Source organism: Balaenoptera acutorostrata, chromosome 3, assembly GCF_949987535.1.
Source record: "Balaenoptera acutorostrata chromosome 3, mBalAcu1.1, whole genome shotgun sequence".
Taxonomy (NCBI): domain Eukaryota; kingdom Metazoa; phylum Chordata; class Mammalia; order Artiodactyla; family Balaenopteridae; genus Balaenoptera; species Balaenoptera acutorostrata.
Window position 1 is genome coordinate 131,056,415 of NC_080066.1, and position 27,891 is coordinate 131,084,305.

General features: G+C 34.6%; 1 protein-coding gene across 3 annotated transcripts in view; it reads right to left on the reverse strand.

Moving 5' to 3' along the window:
* MAP4K5 (mitogen-activated protein kinase kinase kinase kinase 5) overlaps nt 1-27,891 on the reverse strand; it is a 144,301-nt gene that overhangs the window by 101,861 nt on the left and 14,549 nt on the right. For all 3 annotated transcript variants that reach the window (XM_057542092.1, XM_057542091.1, XM_057542089.1), the window contains exon 3: nt 18,781-18,838. In XM_057542092.1, coding sequence (XP_057398075.1) covers nt 18,781-18,838 — 58 coding nt within the window. The remainder of the gene's footprint in view (nt 1-18,780; nt 18,839-27,891) is intronic.

Here is a 27,891-nt window from a genome sequence, read left to right on the forward strand (position 1 = left end):
AAAACATAATACAAAGCTACAGTAATCAAAACAGTGTGCTACTGGCATACAGACATACAGACCAATGGAACAAAACAGAGAGCCCAGAAATAAACCCACATATATATGATTTTCAACAAGGGTGTCGAGACCATTCAATGAAGAAAAGACAGTCATTTCAACAAAAAGTGTTGGGAAAACTGAATATCCTCACACAAGAGAATGAAATTAGATCTTCATCTTACACTATATACAAAATTTAACTCAAAATGGATTAAAGGTCTAAATGCAAGACTCAAAATTATAAAACTCCTAGAAGAAAACATAGACGGAAAGCTTCATGACACTGGATTTGGCAATGATTTATTGGATATGACACCAAAAGCACAGGCAACAAAAGCAAAAATAGACAAATGGGACTACATCGAACTTAAAAATTTTTGTTCATTTAAGGACACAATCAACAGAGTGAAAAAGCAACCTATGAAATGGGAGAAAATATTTGCAAACCATGTATCTGATAATGGGTTAATATCCAAAATATGTAAAGAATTACTACAACTCAACAACAAGTAACCTGATTAAAAAATAAGCAAAGGACGTAAAAAGACATTTCTCCAAAGAGGGTATACAAATGGTTAACAAATACATAAAAAGATGTTCAACATTACTGATCATCAGAGAAATGCAAGTCAAAACCACAATGAAATACACCCATTAGGAAAGCTACTATCAAAAAAAAAGAGAACAAGTGCTAGTAGGGATGTGGAGAAGTTGGAACCCTGATACACTGTTGGTGGTATTATAAAATGGTGCAACCACTATGGAAAACAGTCTGGCAGTTCCTCAAAAAATCAAAAATAGAACTACCATACAATCCAGTAATCCTATTTTTCAGTATATATTCAAAAGAACTGAAAGAGGATCTCAAAGAAATATTTGCATGCCCATGTAAGTGGGCACTATGAATATATATATTCCTAACAGCACTATTCACAATAGTCAAGAAGCAACTCAAATGTTCATCAACAGAGAAATGGAGAAATCAAATGTGGTATACACATACAATGGAATACCATGTAGCCTTAAAAAAGGAAGGAAATCCTGTAACATGCTACAACATGGATGAACCTTGAGGACATTACGCTAAGTGAAATAAGCCACTCAGAAAAGGGCAAATACTATATGAGCCACTCATATGAGGTATTTAAAGCAGTCAAATTTAAAAACATGAAAAGTACATTGTGGTTACCAGGCACTGGGGGGAGGGTGCAAAGAGGAACAGTTGTTTAATGGATATGAAGTTTCAGCTCTGCCAGATGAAAAATTTCTGGAGATCTCTTTCACAACAATGTAAATATACTTAACACTACTGAGCCATGTGCTTAAAAGTGGTTAAGATGGTAAAGTTTATGTTTTTTACTGTAATATAAAATAATTTCAAATTATGTAAATATAGATTAATTTATTTAACCATTTCATTATGGTTGAATATTTAAGTTTAAAAAAATACTCTTTAAAAATATATATAGCCCCGGCAATCCCACTACTGGGCACATACCCTGAGAAAACCATTATTCAAAAAGACACATGTACCCCAATGTTCATTGCAGCACTATTTAAAATAGCCAAGTCATGGAAATAACCTAAATGCCCATCAACAGATGAATAGATAAAGAAGATGTGTTACATATATACAATGGAATATTACTCAGCCATAAAAAGGAACAAAATTGGGTCATCTGTAGAGATGTGGATGGACCTCGAGTCTGTCATAGAGTGAAGTAAGTCAGAAAGAGAAATATCATATATCAATGCATATATGTGGAATCTAGAAAAATAGTACAGATGAACCTATTTCCAGGGCAGGAATAGAGATGCAGATGTAGAGAACTGGACGTGTAGACACAGGAGGGGAAGGGGAGGGTGAGATGAACTGGGAGATTAGGTTTGACATAAATACACTACCATGTGTAAAATAGATAGCTAATGGAAATCTGTGGTATAGCACAGGGAGCTCAGCTCGGTGCTCTGTGATGACCCAGATGGGTGGGATGGGGGCAGTGGATGGCAGGGAGGTCCAAGAGGGAGGGGATATAAGTATGCATATAGCTGATTCACTTTGTTGTACAGCAGAAACTAACACAACATCGTAAAGCAATTATACTCCAAAAAATACATATATATAAAAATATATATAGCAAAACTACAATGCAAGAAGTAGATCTTTTAATTAGTATTTACAATGTTGGGCTTCCCTGGTGGCACAGTGGTTAAGAATCCGCCTGCTAATGCAGGGGACACGGGTTTGAGCCCTGGTGTGGGAAGATCCCACATGCCATGGAGCAACTAAGCCCATGCGCCACAACTACTGAGCCTGCTCTCTAGAGCCCGTGAGCCACAACTACTGAGCCCACGTGCCTAGAGCCCGTGCTCTGCAACAAAAGAAGCTACCGCAATGAGAAGCCTGTGCACCACAACAAAGAGTAGCCCCGGCTCCACACAACTAGAGAAAGCCTGCGTGCAGCAACGAAGACCCAATGCAGCCAGAGATAAAATAAATAAATTAAAAATGGATTTCTATTTATAAAAATATATATATTTACAATGTCAAGCACTGGCAAAAGATTTCTGCACTAAGTACTAAATACATTTGTGAAGTTTATGAAATAAAATCAATGTTAAAAATAGATTCTGAAGTGAAAACTGATTTTACTGTACAGTAATAAATTGGCAGTATTATCTTCAGAAAATCAATTAATCCAATTCTAAATATTCTGTCAGTTAATTTTCAAATGTCCATGAAAAATATAGTGGTGGCAATCTTGTCAATTTGACTGTTTTGGTTGCTAATAAGGAAATATTCATGAATGTTTTCCATTGAGCAAAATGAATGTAAAATATAAATAAAAATCATTTCTAACAAAACATTTTCTCTGGAATGCCTATCTTAGATTCTGAAAATTCACCTAGACAGAAAATCCCTCTCAGTTTTAAATTTGATTAAATATCTATTTATCGATTCTAAATTAGAATCCGATATTGAAATTCACCGTTTCTATATATTGTAACAAAAAGTATCTTCACTTCAATTTTATCTTGTGTTCAGAAGGAAACTGGAATCTAAGGGAAACAGAGTACTCTAGCATTACAAGTGATTTTTACCTATTAAATGGCAGAAAATGTCTACTTAGCCTTTATTAGTTTTCTGCATCTATTATTTAAAACCAATAAAAGAACATTTTAAAATAGAAATATTAAAGAACATACAGGGACTTCCCTGGTGGCGCAGTGGTTGAGAATCCACCTGCCAATGCAGGGACACAGGTTCGAGCCCCAGCCCAGGAAGATCCCACATGCTGCGGAGCAACTAAGCTCGTGCACCACAACTACTGAGCCTGCACTCTAGAGCCCGCGAGTCACAACTACTGAGCCTGCGTGGCACAACTACTGAAGCCCACACACTTAGAGCCCATGCTCCACAACAAGAGAAGCCACCGCAGTGAGAAGCCCACGCACTGCAACAAAGAGTAGCTCCCACTCGCCGCAACTAGAGAAAGCCCGTGCGCAGCAACAAAGACCCAACACAGCCAAAAATAAATAAATTTATTAAAAAGAAAAAAATGAACACATTAAAATAGAAGTAAATACTGAAAAGCAAGAACATACCACTTAATCAGAATAGCTGACATTTGTCCTATTTGGCTAAACCTCCTACTTTAGGAATTGTTTCAAGAACATTAACAAGGCAAATTAATTGCTGTTGAAATCTTTACATACTTTCTGACTTTAAAAAAATTTACTGTACTTTCTCCGTTTATAGTTCTAGGAAATGAGATATCATAAAGTAAAACTGAAAAAAATTTTAAACACCTAATGAAAGATTTTTAAAGAGTCCCACTTACTCTGAAAACTGACTAATCTAGTAAATTACATTTAACTTGTTATTTTATTTAAAAATAAAATATTTCATGAATATTTGGACTATTGGACTATTTCATGAATATTGGACTATTTCATGAATATTTCCAATTTAGCACTTTAAAAAACAAACAAGCAAACAAAAAAAGTATTGCATTAATCACCCTGGGCAATGATTTTATTAAGTTCCATCCCTGTATGCAAGGCTCACAGTTTTAAACAAATGATAATTTGCAAAATTTAAAAGTACTGTCATGTAGTTCCACCATAATAAGGGGATAATGGGAGGAGAGAAGAGATGGGAAGGCAAATTAGGATTCTGATGATCAGCTTTCCCAGGAAAGCTTGATCTTGTTCTGGCTGTCAGCGGGCACTAGCTACAGACTTGTTGAGCAAAACAAGCATCTGTAAAATGAGTTAGAGGGTAGGCTGAAATTCAGACACAGACAGGAAAACATGGTGACACGCATCATCATAATGTCTGCCTACTTTTATAGGGCAGTCCTGATGCCTGACCAAAGAGATAACAAAACTCAAAATGGTATCATTGGTATTGTTTATTTTCAATACTACTCACTAGTAAGTCAAACTTTATTTAAATGTCACTATTTATAAAATGGTACCTATATTTAATAAGTATATACTATAAAAATGAGATAGAGAAATGGTTAAATCACTCTTGAAAATAATCATTTGTTTATATATATATATATATACAAAGGGCAACAAATATAGGGAAGAATACCCACTCATTTTCTTTATCAATTATTTTTGTGGTTAATTAAAAAAACAGTTCTCTGTGCTAATCTATTTTTGCTCCTAACCCTAGGTTCACTTTAGGAATTTTATAAATATTAGAAGAGTCTCAAAAGCAATCTGTCTCAGTGAAATTTTAAATATAATATTATAAAATTAAATTACCAGGAACAAGTCAGTAAATCTGTAATATTGTAATATTCTAAGTCATACTGACAAATGATTATCTTCTCATGTCTCAATAAAATTCTAAACCAGCTCATCTGTTAAATACAAGGAAGCACTTTAGCATTATACTGGCTTTAGCGCAATTTTTTAAAAAGCTGCTGAGTACAGTCAAGAATTCATTTCTGAAATATAGCTGTCTCCAGAATTATTTGAGGTATCTGAACTGAATGTTGACAAAATTCATTACTATTCCATCATATTTCTGACATAAAAACTCCCCTAACTCCCCTAACAAAAATGTGAAAACCACCATCTGCTCTGGCTTTTCTGAAAATGCTAAAAAAGAAAAAAACCTACCATCAATATAGAAAACATTTTTTAAGGCACAAAACAAAACAAATCCACAAATAAAATGTAATGAAACAATCCAAATGAATAAAATCACTGTCACAAAGAGAAGACCAATTTCTCAAATTCTAAAACATAGATTATGAAAATAAATGAAACTATTTACTAAAAAAAAGTATATATATTTAAAGCATAAGAAAAACTTATTTCTCAGGTGACTAATTTTATAGTTATTTACTAAATTTACTAAAATCACAATTACTGTTAAGGGTGAATTGAAATCTAAAGATATAATAAATATTAAGACCTTATTTTCTGAACATCACAGATTAGAGAAGATATGCAGTATTAGTGCCACAGACAATAGGGCAGAAGCAGCAAGTCACCTACAAGAGGAAAAATGTCAGGCAATCCTTACGGTTTTCTCTAACAATATTCAAAGGAGAAAACGTCTACAGATTTTTTGAGGATAGAAGAATGTATGATGTACTACTAATTCTATATCTATCTAGTCAACTGGTCATTCTCATTCAAAGGCAACAGAAAGACATTTATAATGTTCCTTTGTACAAAGATATTTATTGAACGCCCACTATGTGCCTAAACTGTTTCAGGTGATGAAATATAGCAGTAAAGACATAACACTATTCTCATGGTTCTTACATTCTAGGAGAGACAGACATTAAACAAACAAATACAAATAAATAAGAAAGGTGTCAGGCAGTCACATGTCCTAGGCAGAGAACTAAAATAACAAGGGTCTAGGTGACTACTTTAAATTAGGTAGTCAGAAATGGGTCTTTACAAGGATATATATAACATTTAAGCTGAAATCCGAATGACCAGGAGGTTTTCTGGGCAAAGATTGTGAAAAACGGTACTTTAGGCAGAATGCAAGAGCCAGTTTGATCTTGGACTGGATAAATAAGAAGAAAAAAGAAGAGAGGAGTAGAGAAGGGAAAAAGATAACATAATGAGTTCAGAGAAGTAGGGCCAATCACATAGGGTTTTATAAGCAAGGCTGAAAATTTGAATATTATTCTAAGTGGAATTTGGAAGCTCCACAAAGGTTTTAAGCAGGAGAGCACTACGATCTGATTTGTGTTTTAAAAAGATCATTCCGGTGGCTTTGTGGAAACTAGATGGTGGCAGATGGGAGGTCTGGGAGAAGAAACAGGGAGACGAGAGAGTAAAGATGGCAATAAGGAAAAGTAGATGGATTCAGGATATGTTTTGGAGGTTAAGTTGAAGGAACTTGCTGACAGACTGACTCTGGAGTGCAAATGAAAGAGAAATCAAGGACAATGCCTACATTTTTGGCTTGGCTAACTGCTTAGCAAAATGGGGAAGACTGAGGGAAGAGCAAGTTTGAGAAGAACAATTAACTTGTGGATCAAAATTATATTATTCCTGATATTCACAGGAAAATCAATGTGATGATATGATCCAACTTATCAACAACTGATACAAAATAAGTCAGTCAAAATGACAAGGACTTGGAATGAAAGGACAAACAGTCGGCAGTGAATCTGTTTAAATATAAAACTAAGTCTAAATAATTGGTATCTTATAATTAAAAAAAAAAGACGCAGATTAAATGCACACTCATGCCCCAGTATAATCAAAAAATTCTCAGACTAAAACCTCCAAATAAACTAACAAACATCTGAAAACTGGGAGATAAAGAGGCAGGAGTATAAAGTTCAACATCTTTCAGCCTAGGAAGTCAATGCCTGTTTCATTTCTTAAGTTGGTAAGTTAAAAACACAAATTTAAGTATATTATTCAAAGTCTTAGAAGCCATCCTCTGACAAAACTATGGACTGTGTATCTTTCAAATTATCAGCAATAAAAATAAAGGAAACCTCTAGCCATTTTTTGTTTAAAACCTTTGAAAAACATTTAAAAAACCACAGTAACAGATGATTAATCATCTCACTAAACAATAATAAAGTGACTGACCTATCTATTAAAAGGAGAAAGATTCAAACTGGGTTATAAAATAAAATTTCAATACGATTACTTACAAGACAAACCCTAAAAACCAATGATCTAGAAAGGATTAAAGTAAAATGATAGGCCCAAATATAACAGCATTATCCATTTGTTATATGCTACCCAAACATAAACAAAAAGAAAGGAGGGTTGGCAATAGCAATATTTGACAAAGTTATATTCAAAGCAAAAAGAGCATCAAAGAACACTAAAAATAACAAGTCTATCAGAAAAAATACGAATTCTGTAAGACTGTCACAGAGAAAATAAATCTAATAAAATCAATGATACATAAGTATCAACAGTAACCAACCAGAAAGTATAAGAGGAGGAAAAATGCTATTCACAGTAGCAAGAATCACCATAAATATGAAGGCCTGTGGCAAAAGCTGTAATATTTTCCTGAAGACCTGAATAAGAAAAAATCCTTACTATTGTCAAATGCTAAGTCTTCTAAATTATTCTCACAAGCTTTTTGTTTACTTAGATAAAAATGATTTTAAAGTTCTCCTGGGAGAAAATTATTAAAACAGAAAGGAAATAACTGAAAAATAAAAGCAATGAAGATTACAAAATGCAATGAAAAGTCAGAGTAGTAAAAACAGGATAATCCTGAAGTATGAATGGGAGGCGGAAAAGAATCACTGAAACAGAAAACAAAACTCATACTTACATGGAAATTCAGTTCATGACAAGTGAGGCATTTCAAACCTGCGAATAAACAGCTCTGGAAAACTGTCTAGCCATTTGAAAAAGAGCAGACCAAAGATCTCCATCACATCTTAAAACAAAACTGTCCCTGATGGAGCAAATATTTAAATGTTGGAAGGGGGAAAAAACTTGAAGAAACTGCAGTTAATATCTTTAGAGTTGACTAGTACAAAAAGCTTAAGTATGAGGAAGAGAGGAATAGAGAAAGAGAACAACCAAATTTACCTAGGAGGGAAAAAAAACCTTCCACACAGAAACGTACCATAAGCAGAGTACAAACATAGAAGACAAACTGAAGAAAACTTTTAAAACACATGAAAAGTTATTATTTTCAAAGTGTAAACAGCATCTAAAAATCAATAAGAAACTTCCCTCTTAGAACTGCTTTTGCTGCATCCCATGGGTTTTGGATCATCCTGTTTTCATTTTTATATGTCTCTAGGTACTTTTTTTATTTCCTCTTTGGTTTCTTCAGTGTTCCATTGGTTGTTTAGTAGCATATTGTTTAGCCCCCACGTGTTTGTGTTTTTTGCAGTTTTTTTCTTATAGTTGATTTCTAGTCTCATAGTGCTGTGGTTGGAAAAGATGCTTGATACGATTTCAATTTTCTTAAATTTACTGAGGCTTGTTTTGTGGCCTAGCATGTGTTCTATCCTGGAGGATGTTCCATGTGCACTAGAATGTGTATTCTGCTGCTTTCAGATGAAATGCTCTCTATGTATCAATTAAGACCATTTGGTCTAATGTGTCATGGAAGGCCTGTGTTTCCTTATTGATTTTCTATCTGGATGATCTGTCCATTGATGTAAGTGGGGGGTTAAAGTCCCCTGCTATTATTGTGTCACTGTTGATTTCTCCTTTTATGTCTGCTAATATCTGCCTTATATATTTAAGTTCTCCTATGTTGAGTGCATATATATTTACAATTGTTATATCTTCCTGGACTGATCCCTTGATCATTATGTAGTGTCCTCCTTTGTCTCTTGTAACAGTCTTTATTTTAAAGTCTATTTTGTATGACATAAGTATTGCTACTCTGGCTTTCTTTCGATTTCCATTTACATGGAATAACTTATTCCATCCCCTCACTTTCAGTCTTTATGTGTCTCTAGATCTGAAGTGAGTCTCTTGTAGGCAGCATATATATGGGTCTTGTTTTTGTATCCATTCAGCCAGTCTATGTCTTTTGGTTGGAGAATTTAGTCTGTTTATTTAAGGTAATTTTCAATATATATGTTCTTAGTGCCACTTTGTTAATTGTTTTGGATTTGTTCTTGTAGGTCTTTTTTTCCTTTCTTCTTTTCTTCTCTTGTGATTTGATGACTATCTTTAGTGTTTGGATTCCTTTTTCTTTTTTGTATGTATATCTATTGAAGATTTTTGGTTTGTGGTTACCATGTAGTTTTTGTATAGCAGTCTATATATATACAAGATTGTTTTAAGTTGCCAATCTCTTAATTTCAAATGCATTTTAAAAACCCTGCATTTGTACTCTCCTCCCCTCATGATTACCATCTTTAATATCATATTTTACATCTAATTGTTTGTGAATCCCTTAACTGTTTATTGTGGATGTAGATGGTTTTATTACTTTTGTCTTTTAACCTCCCTACTAGCTTTGCGTATGGATGATTTCCTATCTTTACTATGTGTTTGCCTTTATCGGTGAGCTTTTTCATTTTGTAGTTTTCTGTTTCTAGTTGCAGCCTTTTCTTTTTTGCGTAGACAAGTTCCTTTAACATTTAATGGAAAGCTGGTTTGGTGGTGCTGAACTCTTTTAGCTTTTGCTTGTCTGTAAAGCTTTTGATTTCTCCATCAAATGTGAATGAGAGCCTTGCTGGATACAGTATTCTTGGTTGTAGTTTTTTCCCTTTCATCACTTTAAATACATCATGCTACTACTTTCTGGCTGAGGAGTTTCTGCTGAAACATCAGCTGATAGCCTTATGGGAGTTCCCTTGTATGTTATTTGCTGCTTTTCCCTTGCCGCTTTTAATATTCCCTCTTTATCTTTAATTTTTGCCATTTTAATTACAATGTGTCCTGGTGTGTTCCTCTTTGGGTTATTCCTGTATGGGACTCTCTGCTTCCTGGAGTTGGGGGACAATTTCCTTTCCTGGGTTAGGGAAGCTTTCAACTAGAATGCCTTCAAATATTTTGAGACTCCTATAATGTGAATATTAATGTACTTGATGTTGTCCGAGAGGTCTCCTAAATGGTCATTTCTTTTCATTCCTTTTTCTTTCAGCAGCAGTGATTTCCACTACTCTTTCAGCTCACTGATCCATTCCTCTGCATCATTTATTCTACTGTTTATTCCTTCTAGTGTATTTTTCTACTGTTTACTCCTTCTAGTTTATTTTTCATTCAGTTATTGTATTCTTCATCTGTTTGGCTGTTCTTTATATTTTCTAACTCTTTGTTAAAAGCTTTTAACTTATCACTCTGTCATCCATTTTTTCCCTAATTAAATTTAAAAGCTTTTGCACAGCAAGGGAAACCACTGACAAAACGAAAATACAACCTATCAGATGGAAGAAAATATTTGCAAATGATATGACTGACAAGGGATTAATATCCAACATTTAAAAACAACTCATACAACTCAATATCAAAAAAGCAAACAACCCAATCAAAAAATGGGCAGAAGAACTGCATAGACATTTTTTCTAAAGAGGATATGCAGATGGCCAACAGGCCCATGAAAAGATGCTCGATATCAATAATCATCAGGGAGATGCAAATCAAAACCATGAGATATCACCTCACACCTCTCAGAATGGCTATCATCAAAAAGAATGCAAATTAACAAATGTTAGGCGAGAATGTGGAGAAAAGGGAACCACGCACACTGTTGGTGGGAATGTAAATTGGTGCAGCCACTGTGGAAATCAGTAGGGAGGTTTCTCAAAAACCTAAAAATAGAACTACCATATAACCCAGCAATTCCACTCCTGGGTATATATCTGAAAAAACAAAAACACTAATTTGAAAAGATACATGCAACCCAATGTGCATGTATCTTTCATACATGAACATTCATAGTAAGCAAGATATGAAAGCAACCTAAGTGTCCACCAACAGCTGAATGGATAAAGAAGAAGTGGGGGTGTATACACACACATACACACACACACACACACACACACACACACACACACATACACACACTAGAATACTACTCAGCCATAAAAAAGAATGAAATTTTGCCATTTGCAGCAACATGGATGGACTTGGAGGGCACTATGCTAAGTGAAATAAGTCAGACAGAGAAAACCCAATACTGTATGATATCACTTATATGCGGAATCTAAAATATACAACAAACTAGTGAATATAACAAAAAAGGAGCAGACTCACAGATACAGAGAACAAACCAGTGGTTACCAGTTAAGCAGGGGGAAGAGCAATATAGGGGTGGATGAGTGGGAGGTACAAACTTACTGGGTGTAAGATAGGCTACAAACATGTACTGTATTATACAACATGGGGAATATGGCCACTATTTTGCAGTAACTGTAAATGTAGTATAACCTTTAAAAATTGTATTACAAAATAAAAAAATTTAAAATTTAAAAAATCAATTAAAAAAAACAAATAACCTTATAGAACTGAACAAAGCATAACTATAAACAATTAACAATACTAAAATGGCCAGGCATTAAAATCACATCATCAAGCATTTACTGGACTTCTATGTGATTCTTTTGGGGTGGAAGAATTTAAACATTAGTCAACCTTTGTATATGAGTGAACTCTAACATAAAGGCAGCAACTTTAAAAAGCCAAGCAGTGAGAAATTCCAACCTTTCAAAGAGTCTTAATTTACAGTCCCAGCAATTAACCCTTATCTGTTAAATAATAACATCATATAATGGTACACTTTCTTTTTTATGGTTTCTTGAGAAGTCAGAATTGTAGGATTTTAAAAATATATTCATTAATTCATTACATGAATCATAATCAAAAGTAGGTCATGCCCTTAAGTAGAATAAGTGAAACTGTGCTATGATGAGCCCAGTGTACTTGCTGAAGGCAGACAAGGGATAAACATCTTTTTTTTTAACTATTGGAGTATAATTGCTTCACAATGTTGTGTTAGTTTCTGCTGTATAACAAAGTGAATAAGCTATATGCATATGTATATCCCCTCCCTCTTACATCTCCCTCCCACCCTCCTTATCCCACTGCTCTAGGTGGTCGCAAAGCACCGAGCTGATCTCCCTGTGTTATGCAGCTGCTTCCCACTAGTTAAGTAGTTTACATTTGGTAGTGTATATATGTCAATGTTACTCTCTCACTTCATCTCAGCTTACCCTTCCCCCTCCCCGTGTCCTCAAGTCCATTCTCTATGTCTGTCTTTATTCCTGTCCTGCCCCTAGGTTCATCAGAACCATTTTTTTTTTTTTAGATTCCATATATATGTGTTAGCATACGGTATTTGTTTTTCTCTTTGTTTCCTCTGCAAGAACAGCCCATTCATTATCTGGACTATAACTGTTCTTTGAACATAACTTTAATATTTATTTGTTCAAATAACTCAAGAAGAGGCAAATGCTTACACAGTTCTGTTATATTATAGTCTCTTCTATGTGCGTTAGTGACATTTTGGAGACCATCCTACACTTACTAGGTGGAACTTAACTAGAAGACTCTAAAAGGGTATTATTATAATGATTTCTATTATCCAGGAAAAAAAAGATACTGTGCTGTATCTGAAAGCTTATTTTTAAAGTGTTGCAGTATATGCTACCTCAGTAATCTCTCCCTAATGAATCGTACACATAATGATCAAAATATTGTATTTGAAATGTAAAACCATTTTAACTACGCAAATTAAGAAATTGGCATAATTATGGTGACACAATTACTCTACATGTCTAACTTTATGAAGTAGCAAATGAACAGATCAAATATTCACTCACCTGGTCAAAAATTACTACTCCTCACTCCAATGACAGTTTTTGAAGAAACAGAAAAACCCATCCTAAAATTTATATGGAATCACAGGGGATGTTGAAGAGCCAAAACAATATTGAAAAAGAGGTACAGAACTAATGACACATACTTCCTGATTTCAAAACTTACTACAAAGCTACTAAAATCTAAACAGTGTGATACAGGTACTCTACAGACATACAGACCAATGAAATAGAATAGAGAGCCCAAAAATAAACCTTCGCATATACGGTTCAAATGATTTTTGACAAGAGTGCTAATGAGACCATTCAACAGGAGACTTCCCTGGTGGCGCAGTGGTTAAGAATCCTCCTGCCAATGCAGGGGACATAGGTTCGATCCCTGGTACGGGAAGATCCATATGCCGCAGAGGAACTAAGCCCATGTGTCACACAACTACTGAGCCTGCACTCTAGAGCCCGCATGCCATGACTACTGAGGCCTGTGCACCCTAGAGCCTGTGCTCCACAACAAGAGAAGCCACCATAATGAAAAGCCTGCACACTGCAATGAAGTGTAGCTGCATCTTGCTGCAACTAGAGAAAGCCTGTGCATAGCAACAAAGACCCAACGCAGCCAACAAGAATTAACAAACAAACAAACAAAAGACCATTCAACGGAGAAAGGACAGTGTTTTCAACAAATGATATTAGGGAAAAATGGCTATCCATAAGCAAAAGAATGACGTTGGACCCTTACCTAACACTGTATACAAAAAATTAACTCAAAATGGATCAAAGAACTAAGACTATAAAACTCTTCGAAGAAAACATGGGCAAAAGCTTCACGTTATCAGATTTGGCAATGATTTCTTGGGTATGACACCAAAGGCACATAATGATCAAGGCACAGGAAACATAAGAAAAACAGGCAAACTGGACTTCAAAAAAATTTATACATTTTGTGCACCTAGAGACACTATCAACACAGTAAAAAGGCAACCCATAGAATGAGAGAAAATATTTGCAAACCATCTTTCTACATAATGATCAAGGGATCAATCCAAGAAGAAAACATAACAATTATAAATATTTATGTACCCAACACAGGAGCACCTCAATACATAAGGCAAATGCTAACAGCCATAAAAAGGAGAAATCAATGGTAACACAATAATAGTGGGGGACTTGATCACCAAACTTACACCAATAGACAGATCATCCAGACAGAAAATAAATACGGAAACACAAGCTTTAAATGACAAAACAGACCAGAGAGACTTAATTGATATTTTTAGGATGTTCTACCCGAAAGCGAAAGAATACACTTTCTTTCAAGTGCACATGGAAGGTTCTCCAGAACAGATCACATTTTGGGTCACAAATCAAACCTTGGAAAATTTAAGAAAACTGAAGTTGTATCAAGCATCTTTTCCGACCACAATGCTATGAGATTAGAAATCAATTACAGGAAAAAAACAGTAAAAAACACAAATACATGGACACTAAACAGTGCGCTGCTAAATAACCAAGGGATCACTGAAGAAGTCAAAGAGGAAATCAAAAAATACCTAGAAACAAATGACAACCCAAAACCTATCGGATGCAGCAAAGGCAGTTTGAAGAGGGAAGTTCATAGCAATTCAAGCTCAAGTCAAGAAACAAGAAAAATCTCAAATAAACAATCTAACCTTACACTTAAAGCAACCAGAAAAAGAACAAAGAAAATCCAAAATGAGTAGAAGGAAAGAAATCATAAAGATCAGAGCAGAAATAAATGAAATAGAAACAAAGAAAACAATAGCAAACACCAATGAAACTAAATCTGGTTCTTTGAGAAGATAAACAAAATTGATAAACCATTAGCCAGACTCATCAAGAAGAAAAGGGAGAATACTTAAATCAATAGAATTAGAAATGAAAAAGGAGAGATTACAACTGACACCGCAGAAGTAAAAAGATCGTAAGAGACTACTACAAGCAATTATATGCCAAAAAAATGGACAATCTGAAAGAAATGGACAAATTCTTGGAAAAGTACAACCTTCCAAGATTGAACCAGGAAGAAACAGAAAATATAACCAGACCAATCACAGGTAATGAAATTGAAACTGCAGTTAAAAATCTTTCAACAAATAAAAGTCCAGGACCACATGGCTTCACAGGCAAATTCTATCAAACATTTAGAGAAGAGCTAACACCTATCCTTCTCAAACTCTTCCAAAAAAATGCAGAGGAAGGAACACTCCCAAACTCATTCTAAGAGGCAACCATCACCCTGATACCAAAACCAGACAAAGATATCACAAAAAAAGAAAATTATAGACCAATGTCACTGATGAACTTAGATGCAAAAATCCTCAACAAAATACTAGCAAACAGAATCCAACAACACATTAAAAGGATCATACACCATGATCAAATGGGGTTTATCCCAGGAATGCAAGGATTCTTGAATATACTCAAATCAATCAATGTGATACACCATATTAACAAACTGAAGGATAAAAACCATATGATCATCTCAATAGATGCAGAAAAAGCTTTTGACAAAATTCAACACCCATTTATGATAAAAACTCTCCAGAAAGTGGGCATAGAGGGAACCTACCTCGACATAATAAAAGCCATATACAACAAACCCACAGCAAACATAATTCTCAATGGTGAAAAACTGAAAGCATTTCCTCTAAGATCAGGAACGAGACAAGGATGTCCACTCTCGCCACTATTATTCAACACAGTATTGGAAGTCATAGCCACAGCAATTAGACAAGAAAAAGAAATAAAAGGAATACGAATTGGAAAAGAAGAAGTAAAACTGTCACTGTTTGCAGATGACATGACACTATACATAGAAAATCCTAAAGATGCCACCAGAAAACTACTAGAACTAATCAATGAATTTGGTAAGGTTGCAGGATACAAAATTAATGCACAGAAATCTCTTGCATTCCTATACACTAACAACGAAAGATCAGAAAGAGAAATTAAGAAAACAATCCCATTACAATCACAACAAAAAGAATAAAATACCTAGGAATAAACCTACCTAAGGAGACAAAGACCTGTACTCATAAAATTATAAAACACTGATGAAAGAAATCAAAGATAACATAAACAGATGGAGAGATATACCATGCCCCTGGATTGGAAGAATCAATATTGTGAAAAGGACTATACTACCCAAAGCAATCTATAGATTCAGTGCAATTCCTATCAAATTACCAATGGCATTTCTCACAGAATTAGAACAAGAAATTTTACAATTTGTATGGAAACACAAAAAGACCCTGAATAGCCAAAGCAATCTTGAAAAAGAGAAACAAAGCTGGAGGAATCAGGCTCCCAGACTTCAGACTATACTACAAAGCTACAGTAATCAAGACAGTATGGTACTGGCACAAAAACAGAAATATAGGTCAATGGAACAAGACAGAAAGCCCAGAGATAAACCCACACACATATGGTCACCTTATCTTTGACAAAGAAGGCAAGAATATACAATGGAGCAAAGACAGCCTCTTTAATAAGTGGTGCTGGGAAAACTGGACAGCTACATGTAAAAGAATGAAATCAGAATACTTCCTAACACCATACACAAAAAGAAACTCAAAATGGATTAAAGACCTAAATCTAAGCCCAGACACTATCAAACTCTTAGAGGAAAACATATGCAGAACACTCTATGACATAAATCATAGCAAGATCCTTTCTGACCCACCTCCTAGAGTAAGGGAAATAAAAACAAAAATAAACAAATGACCTAATGAAACTTAAAAGCTTTTGCACAGCAAAGGAAACCATAAACAAGATGAAAAGACAACCCTCAGAATGGGAGAAAATATTTGCAAATGAAGCAACTGACAAAGGATTAACCTCCAAGATATACAAGCAGCTCATGCAGCTCAATGTCACAAAAACAAACAACCCAATCCAAAAATGGGCAGAAGACCTAAATAGACATTTCTCCAAAGAAGATATACAGATTGCCAACAAACATATGAAAGGATGCTCAACATCACTAATCCTTAGAGAACTGCAAATCAAAACTACAATGAGGTATCACCTACACCAGTCAGAATGGCCATCATCAAAAAATGTACAAACAATAAATGCTGGAGAGGGTGTGGAGAAAAGGGAACCCGCTTGCACTGTTGGTGGGAATATAAATTCATAGAGCCACTATGGAGAACAGTATGGAGGTTCCTTAAAAAAGTAAAAATACATCTACCATATGACCCAGCAATCCCACTACTGGGCATATACCCTAAGAAAACCATAATTCAAAAAGATACATGTACCACAATGTTCATTTCAGCACTATTTACAATAGCCAGGATATGGAAGCAATCTAAATGTCCATCAATAGATGACTGGATAAAGAAGATGTGGCTCATATATAAAGTGGAATATTACTCAGCCATAAAAACGAACCAAGTTGAGTTATTTGTAGTGAGGTGGATGGACCTAGAATCTGTCATACAGAGTGAAGTAAGTCAGAAAGAGAAAAACAAATACCGTATGCTAACGTATATGTATAGAAGTTTAAAATGCAGTACTGATGAACCTAGTGGCAGGGCAGGAATAAAGATGCAGATGTAGAGAACAGACTTGAGGGCACGGGGGGGAAGGGGAAGCTGGGATGAAGTGAGAGAGTAGCATTGACGTATATACACTACCAAATGTAAAATGGATGGCTAGCGGGAAGCTGCTGCCTAGCACAGGGAGATCAGCTTGGTGCTTTGTGATGACCTAGAGGGGTGGGATATGGAGGGTGGGAGGAAGGCTCAAGAGTGAGGGGATATGGGGATATATGTATACATATAGCTGATTCACTTTGTTGTACAGCAGAAACTAACACAACATTGTAAAGCATTTATACTCCAATAAAGATGTGAAAAAAAAATGGGCAAAGGATCTGAATAGATATTTCTGCAAAGCAGATATACAAATGGCCAATATGCACATGAAACGATGTTCAACATCACTAATCATTAGGGAAATGCAAAAAAAACCCTACAATGAGATACCCCCTCACATCCATTAGGGTGGCTGCTATAACAAATAAAGCAGAAAAATAACAAGTGTTGTAAAGGATGTGGAGAAACTGGAACACTTGTGTAGTATGGATGGGAATATAAATTGTATAGCCACTGTGGAAAACAGTATGGTGGTCCTCCAAACAAATAAAAATAGAAGAATTCTGGCATGGATGGTGGTGATGGTAGCACAACATTATGAATGTATTTTATACCGCTGAACTGTACACTTTAAAATTGTTTGGATGGCAAATTTTATGTTATGTGTACATTACCACAGTAAAAAGAATGAAAGAAAGGGGAAAGAAAGAGAAAAAAAAAGAAATTGGAGAAAAAAGAAAGCTACTACTGCTCTCATTAGAAACTTTTAGGATATCAAAATAAGTAAATAGTTTCAGGTTTTATACAGTTGTTTTACTTTCAAAGCAAGTTACTCACTATGTTTTAAAACAAACAGTCTTCGGACAGATAGAATTGTAAAAATACAAGCATTAGGCTAAGACCAGAATTATTAAACCTATCAACCAGCCAGGGAATGGCTGACATATAAAATATAATTATCCTGAATTTCACCAAATATTCCCCCAAATCAATGAATACTTTACTAATCAAATTCTCATAAAAGCTAAAATTGAAGTCCAAATATTTCACTATCATCTTAAAAGAAAATTAATTTAACATCACTTTAACATTACTTTTTGTTTGTAAATGTGTCTTTCAATTTTTGAATGTGCATATTTCAGACTTTAGCAACAAAACTACTGCATCAAATTCGTCTTTAACCAACAACCTCCAGTGGAATTTAATGTAACCATATAGGAGATACCCTTTTTATGACAACATAAGACTCTTTTGGAAGAAGGGAAACAAGGAAGGAAATATGGAAAATGCTTTTAAGTGAAATATTTATGAACTGCACAAGAAAAGTGTTCAAAAATTGTCTTGAGAGTTTTAATACATACCAGGCTCCAATTTGATAATTTTTACTGCAGCCAGCTCTCCCGTATGTATATTTCTGGCCTAAAATAAAAATGAAAGTAAAACTTTAAAAAAGTCTGTCAACTATATAAAAGTTACTTGGTACTATGTTAATTAGTTGCTTATCAATCAGGCTTTTAACAAAACTGAAAAACAAAATCTTTATTTCCAGTGAAATGAGTATACTCATTTGCCCAATAAAGAAAATATAGAAAAAATACACACACACACACACAAAATTCTCTTTAATCCCACCACTAAAAAACAACTACTGTTTAAAATTTTGGTGTCCTTCCTCCAAGTCTTTCCTTATATTTACTTAATTAAAAAAATACTCATGGTTTTTATATATTTTATAAATACAGTCATAGGTCATTAAAGGAAAATAAAAAACCAAATCATCTGTATCTTACTACCTAGAGGAAAAAAAGTTAACGCTTAGTGTACGTATTTCCTTTTTTGCCCTGTGTATGTGTGCTCAAGTGTGTACGTGTTATAGAAGATGAGCCATCACAGTCTTCGACAACATGATGCGCAATGCTGCCTGATATTCCACTGATGGTATATACAATTTATTTAACTCATCTGCTATTAGGAATTAATTTATCTGTTATTAGGATTTTAATATTATTTTGGAATTATAGAGAGATATATAGATATATCTCATAGCTTTATATCTATCCACAGCCTTGATTATTTCCTTCAAATAAATTCCTAGAAGAGAAACTACTTACCACTTAAGAAAATATCATGGATAGACTTAGTATAATTAATGCTTCCATGATTATCACTGCAAATATTTTAGCACATATCAAAGTTTATCAGTAAGGCAACCTATAAACACAATTGTTAAGTTAAAAAGTATGTGGATTTAAAATGGACATATTGCTCTGAAAAAAAGTATGGGGATTCATACTCTCACCAACCTTAGATGTTAAATCTATGTCTGCCAAGTTGTACTATAGGTACAGATTTTTATTTTATTTTTTTTTAATTATGTACTTTCTCAGTGCTCTACATAATTTTAAATGTCTATATAATAGTTCATATAACCATTTTCCCTTACTGTTAGATATTAAGGATGTTATACATAGTCTTTTCATTATTTAAGACTATTTCTTTCAAATGGATTCTAAGGTATGAGATTACTAGGTCAAGGGTATAAATATGAACATTTAAGGCCATCAACACACACTGCCAAAAGAGTCTAAAAGCACTGTGCCATAATACTGTCAACGTGAATACGAGCGCTCATTTTCATTACACCCAGTATTGCACACTCTGTGTGGAAATGCTATTTAATAATCTCCAACATTTTTCATTTTAGTATATTAGATTTGAATATGAATTTTCACACTTGGCATAAATAAGGAGCATATGATAAAACAGAAAAGAATGACAAAGAATGTAGGGAAGAGAGCCTCAGAAGGGATATTTCTAGAAATGACATATAGAGGGTGAGAAAAATAATAGAATGGGGGAGACGGATGCAGAGGGAAAGTCACAAACAGAAAGGCAGAAGAAAAAAGGATTTTTTCTACAGCAGCAGTCTCAAATATTTTCTGATGAGAAGTTCATATTTTCCCCATCTATTGAGGTAAATAGGGTAAGGAGGAGTCTCAGGAAGAGAAAACAAACAATTTAACTCCCCCCATCCATGGTTACCCTTCCCCCAACTTGCAAACGCATTTAGAGAAATGGGAAAAGGTCAGCCAGAAACCTCACACCATTCCTACCCTCTCCTCTTCCTTGCCTGTGACAAAAGAATCGCCTCAGGTCTTTTCCCCATTCCTAAGATCTTTCAGCATTTTATATCCATACAGTGGAGTATTATTCAGTGATAAAAAGAAATGAGCCATCAAGCCATGAAAAGATATGGAAGAACCGTAAATGCATACTGCTAAGTGAAAGAAACCGGTCAGAAAAAGCTACATACTATATGAGTCCAACTATATGACATTCTGGGAAAGGCAAAACCATAGAAAGAGTAAAAACAAAAATGGTTGCCAGGGGTCTGGGTAAAGAGTGATGAACAGGTGAAGTACAGGGAATTTTTAGGATGGTGAAACTATTCTCATATGAAACTGTAATGGATACACGTCATTAAGTATCTGTCAAAATCCATAAAACTGTACAACACAAAGAGTGAACCTTCACGTAAACTATGAACTATAATAATATATCAATACTTGTAATACTTGGTTCAATAATTGTAATAAATATACCACACTTAATGCAAGATGTTAATAAAAGGGGAAACTGCATAGGTGGGTGGTGGGTGAGGTGTGGATGAATGTAAGTCTATGTATCTGCTCAACTAATCTGTAAATATAAAACTATACTAAAATTAAATCTATTAATTATTTTTAAAAGAATATACATAAAATTAAGTTTTAAGTATATTGATACTTTCAGACATATTAAGTCAATTTTTTTTTTTTTTTTTTTTTTAAAGATTTATTTATTGATTGATTGATTGCTATGTTGGGTCTTCGTTTCTGTGCTAGGGCTTCCTGTAGTTGCGGCAAGCGGGGGCTACTCTTCATCGCGGTGCGCGGGCCTCTCACTATTGTGGCCTCTCTTGTTGCGGAGCACAGGCTCCAGACGCGCAGGCTCAGTAGTTGTGGCTCACGGGCCTAGTTGCTCCGCGGCATGTGGGATCCTCCCAGACCAGGACGCGAACCCGTGTCCCCTGCATTAGCAGGCAGATTCTCGACCACTGCGCCACCAGGGAAGCCCTAAGTCAATTTTTATGATTAGAATCAACACAAATATGTTGTATTTCAATTTAACAGAACCAAAATGACGCAAGAACCAAGGACACCTTTTTTTAGAGATTCTGAGGGACTCGGGAAGGAACAGATCACTGGAAGATTTGAACAATCACAGAACCACATAAAATAAATATGGTATTTTAAAATTCAGCTACACCATGCATAAGCCAAAATATACTATATGCCGTTACAGAAATTAAAAAAAAAGAATATAAGCTATAACTCCCACTGACAGAGTAAACACTTAAGTGTCAGTCTCCATTTTGAAGACATATTTCTGTTCTCTCCAAATGAAGAACCGATGGGCAAATGTTCATACTCTGTAATTTTCCAGCTGGATTTTTAAAACAGAAAGCAGTACCAGGCTCTTTTATAATGAAAGGCAAAGAGGCTTTCAGAAAAAAAGATCTAAACAGAGACTTCACAGATTCAATTTACTAAAGAGATCTTTCAGAAATTTAACTATACAATTTCACACTATAATCCAGTGGAGTCATATGCAATACTAGTTTTTGAAACCCAACATTTCCTTTCAACAAATTAAGTGTGATATTCTCAAGTATTTTTTTTAACTTTAACACACAAGAATTTAAAGATCCTACACTGTGTTTATAAAAGGAACTAACAGAAATACCACAGCACCTCTACAAAAAGATCTAAATATATTTCTGATTCCTATTTATTTTAGTAGGTTATTGCTACACACTAATATTTAGACTTAAGGGTATAACGAACACCTAGAAGTCCAATAAAATATTTTACTATAGTTTATCTCTTATTTAATTCTTTATTAATTAGGAATTAAAATTATTAGGTGGAAAAAGATAAATAATAAATGGGATCAATGTCACTATAAAATCCATAAAAGAGCCTTTCCACTTAAATTAAGTTTCTATTCTCATTGCCAAGGTGTTTCCCTTATCTCTTAATATTTCCAAGTCAATTTACTATCGGAGACGTATTTTTACTCAAACTCTCCTGTCTGGATTTTTAATTCATAGTAAAAAGTTAAATTTCCACTTGCACCAAGAAAAAACAATTAAAGATGTTTATCTTCCTAACTTATCCATTTCTATTTCAACAATATTATGCAGTTGCCAGTTTTATAAGCCATGAACTTTCCAACATGCTGTAAAATTTTTAATGTGACTAAAAAATAATTAAAAGAAAAGTCTTGAGTTATCAACAAAGAATAGAAAGATATGATTTAAGGCACAGTACCTCTCAGTGGTGAGGAAGCTGGAAGATAATTTCTTTTAACAGGGGTAAAAAATGTAACTGGCAAGTATTGACAGTCATCTAAAAGTTATAGCAACCAAGACGGTCACCATGAAGATAAATGAGATCAGCTCTTGTATTCCACTTCACTGTTCTTCACATTAGGCCCCTCATCCTATCCCCAGGTAACTTCCTTCCAGCATTTCTTAGGGTCACAAAACTTTTCCATGAAGCCAACTGGGGGCATCAATTTCAAATATACACCTTTCCTCCAAAAATATTCTTTAATATAACAATAGAGAATCCAGATATCTCAATATTTAACAAGCTATCTCTTGTGGCTAGTGACTACTTCTCAGAGTCAAAAGTATGCATCCCAAACTTAAGAATATGAACTACGATACAAAAGTAGTAACACAGCATCTGTAAAGTTTGAAGAAAGCCAAGTAGCTGGTTTGCCCACAAAAGAAGTAAGCAGTCAATTATGTCATAGGTTGTAAAACCTCTATATCTGATTCTTTATGGAACATTGTTTTTGACAGGTTCATTCAATCAACAAATATTACTGAACACTGAATACCAAATATTATTATTTAACAAATATGTGCCAGGCACTGATATTGATACTGGGTATATAACGAAACAAAACAGTGCTGTCTTTAGGAAGCTTTTTATCAGTTGGTGAGACAGAGAAGTGAATAGTAAATACAACAAAGTGTGACAAATCTCTCAAAGGTGATACAAGACAACACAGGAGGGTTCTGAGCCAAGTCAAAGCTGGTTGCAGAAAGCTTCCAGAAAAAAGTAAATCTAAACATGGATATTATGAGAGACTTTCTTGGGAAGAGTGGGGTGGGGTAAGGGATTATAACAGAATTCCAGGCAAAGGTGTAAAGATAGGAGAAAACATGGTCATTTCAAAGTAGTAAAATTATCTTGTATTAAGGGAAACATAAGAGTGTAAAGAGACGATGGTGAGAGACAACATTCCTTTGAAGCTCAGGAAAGACTGTATCACCCACTATCCTATTGTAGCCATCATCTACTAACTTCTTGGTCACCCCTTCTTGTTCACTCAGGACTTTATGGTTCCTGGCTCACAGTCTTCCTCTCCACCCCTTTTCTTGGTACCATTCTTAGAGACTTCAACATCCAGATCTACTCTCTGACTTTTCAATCCTTAGCCTCCTATCTGAATCTTGACTTCAAACATCGTAATTCCTGATCATGACTTCCTACCCTTTCAGCTCATTTACTCTAGTCTTCCCATTCCAGTGATCTTTCCACCTCATCAATCCAGTGCATTCCCATATGACTACCAATTACATCTCTCAATTCCTCACATCTTCCCTTAACTGTCAGGGTTCCATGGTGCACCACTCTATTTATAATCACTCCCTTACAAACAACCTTAACTTCCTTCTCCTCTTATCCTCTGTCATACTAGTGTAGCAAAATCCTAATCTGATTAAACTTGATTATCCACTAATTCCATACTGATATTGAATAGCTAAATGATACTGGGGAAAAATGTATAAAATCAGACTAACTGGTGTTATTTTCAAATCATAACACAAACCTCAAACTACAAACTACAACTTCTCCATTAGGTTTGATTTTCTACTCTTCAAAAAGAACATTTTATACCTCTCTCTTAAAGCCTTCAATAATGCCTAAGCCTCTGTTTACTCACTCCTCTGTTACCTATCCTAACACAGAATTTCACCTTTTCTTTACCTAACACTGTCCTATGTAGTCCTATGGCTTTAACAACCATCTCCAGGATAAATCTCTCCTCACCCAGCTCCAGACTCCTAAATCCATGGAAACCTGACAGGCATGTCAACCCTAACATGCCTAACACATAACACTCAGTTTTCTCTGCTCCATAAACCCATTCATCCTCACATCTTCCCAATCTAAATAAAATTTACTGCAGCCAGCCAGTTGCTCAAGTACAAAACCCAAGGTCATTCTTCATTTCTTTCCTTCACATTCTTCACATCTGATATCTCAGCAAATAGTGATGGCTTAAAAATATAAAGCAAATCCATTAACTTTCCTCTATCTTCTCTGCTATGCTCTAGTCCAGCTTGTCTCCATTAGGAATTAGCAAACTAATGTGAATGCAAAGGAATAGCAAGTCTAGGATAATCCCTAGTTTCTAGATTGTACAAGTGAATACACACTGTGATTCCATTCACTAAGATGACAGACACAGGAAGATGGACACATTTTATGGGTGGAGGGGAAGGACAGTGAAGGAACATAGATAAGGGGCTCAGATTTGAACATATTTAAAATTTAGGTTCCTATGGAAAACTAACTGGAGATATGGAGCTATCCGGTAAGCCACTTAATAGCTCCTGAAGCTCAAGAGCTAACATGGATTGGAGACAGATTGGGCATCATCAATATTATTGAATCCAGGCCAGTAGATGACATAACCTAGGAGGAGTATGTATAGTTAGAAGAAAAGAGATTCAAGAGCAGAATCCTAGAATATTACCCACATTTAAGGGATAGGGAAAAAAAACTCTCCACAACAGATCACATGCCAGACCACAAAACAAATTTCAATAAACTTAAGAAGAAGGTAATCATAGCAAGCATCTTTTCCAACCACAATGATATGAGGCTAGAAATCAACTACAAGAAAAAAAAAAACTGCAAAAAATACAAACACGTGGAGGCTAAACAATATGCTACTAACCAACGAATGGGTCACTGAAGAAACCAAAGAGGAAATCAAAAAATAACTGGAAACAAATGAAAATGGAAACACAACCATCCAAAATCTATGGGATGCAGCAAAAGCAGTTCTAAAAGGAAAGTTTATAGAAATACAAGTGTACCTCGGGAAACGAGAAAAATCTCAAATAAACATCTAACCATACACCTAAAGGAACTAGAAATAGAAGAACAAACAAAACCAAAAGTCAGTAGAAAAGAAATAATAAAAATGAGAGCAGAAATAAACGAAATAGAAAATTTTTAAAAATGGGAAAGATCAATAAAACTAAGAGCTGGTTCTTTGAAAAGATGAAGAAAATTGATAAATCTTTAGCCAGACTCATCAAGAAAAAAAGAAAGAAGACCTGAATAAAATCAGAAATGAAAGAGAACTTACAGCTGACATCACATATATCAAAGGATCATAAGAGAATATTACAAACAATTATATGCCAATAAAATGGACAACCCAGAAGAAATGTACAAATTCCTAGAAACATACAAACTCTCAGGACTGAATCAGGAAGAAACAGAAAATATGAACAGATCAATTACCAGTAATGAAATTACATCAGTAAAAAAATTTTTTTTCCAACAAACAAAATTCCAGGACCAGACATCTTAAAAAGTAATTCTACCAAACATTTAAAGAAGAGTTAACACTTATCCTTCTCAAATTACTCCAAAAAATGGAAGAAGAAGGAAAACTTCCAAACTGATTCTAGGAGGTCAGCATCACCCTGATACCAAAACCAAAGACACTACAAAAAAAGAAAATTAAACAACAATATCACTGAACATAGATGCAAAAATCCTCAACAAAATATGAGCAAATTGAATTTAACAATACATTAAAAGGATTATACATTATGATCAAGTGATATTTATCCCACGGATGTAAGGATGGTTCAAAAGCTGCAAATCAATCAATGTGATACACCACATTAACAAACTGAAGAATAAAAATCATATCATCATCTTGAGAGATGCACAAAAAGCGTCTGACAAAGTTCAACATTCATTTATAATAAAGACTCTCAACAAAGTGGGTGGGTATAAAGGGAACATACCTCAACACAGTAAAAACCATATATGACAAATCTACAGTCAACATCATACTTAACAGTAGAAAGCTGAAAGCATTTCCTGTAAGAGCAAGAACAAGACAAGGATGTCCACTCTCACCACTTATATTCAACACAGTTTTGGAAGTCCTAACCACAGCAATTAGAGAAGAAAAATAAATAAAAGGAATCCAAACTGGAATAAGTAAAACTGTCAGTGTTTGTAGATGACATTATATTATATAGAGAGAAAATCTTTAAGATACCACAAAAAAACTATTAAAACTAATAAATGAATTTAGTAAAATTGCAAGATAAAAATTAATATATTATTGTAGCTTTATAGTATAGTTTGAAATCAGGGAGCATGATACCTTTAGTTTTGTTTTTCTTTTTCAAGATTGTTTTGAAACCTATTGTGTCTCTATACACTAGTAATTAACTATCAGAAAGAGAAATTAAGAAAACAATCCCATTTACAATTGCATCAAGAAGAATAAAATACTTAGGAATAAATCTAACCAAGGTGGTAAAAGACTTGTACTAGGAAAACTGTAAGACACTGATGAAAGAAACTGCAGACAACACGAACAAAGGGAAAGATATGTCATGTTCATGAATTAGAATAATTAATATTATTAAAATGACCATACTACTGATGGCAATCTACAGATTCAATGCAATCCCTGTCAAAATACCAACGGCATTTTTCACAGAACTAGAACAAATAATTCTGAAATTTATATGGAAACACAAACATTCCAGATAACCAAAACAATCTTGAAAAAGTAGAACAAAGCTGGAGGTATCACACTCCCTGATTTATTTATACTATAAAGCTACAGTAATCAAAATGGTATGGTACTGGAACATAGGTCAATGGAACAGAATAGAGAGCCCAGAAATATCCACACTTATACAGTCAATTAATCTATGGCAAAGGAGGCAAGAATATATAATGGGGAAAAGACAGCCTCTTCAAAATATGGTGCTTGGAAAACTGGAGAGCTACACGCAAAAGAATCAAACTAGACTACTTTCTCACACCATATACATATACCTTAAACTCAAAATGGATTAAAGACTTAAATGTAAGACCTGAAACAATAAAACTGAGGAAAACACAGGCAGTACACTATTTGACATTGGTCTTAGCAATATTTTTTTGAATGTCTCCTCAAGTAAGGGAAAAACGAAAATAAAAAAACTGGACTACATCAAACTAAGAAGCTTTTGCACAGCAAAGGAAGCTACCAACAAACAAAAATGTTGCCTATTGAATGGGAGAAGATATGTGCAAACATAA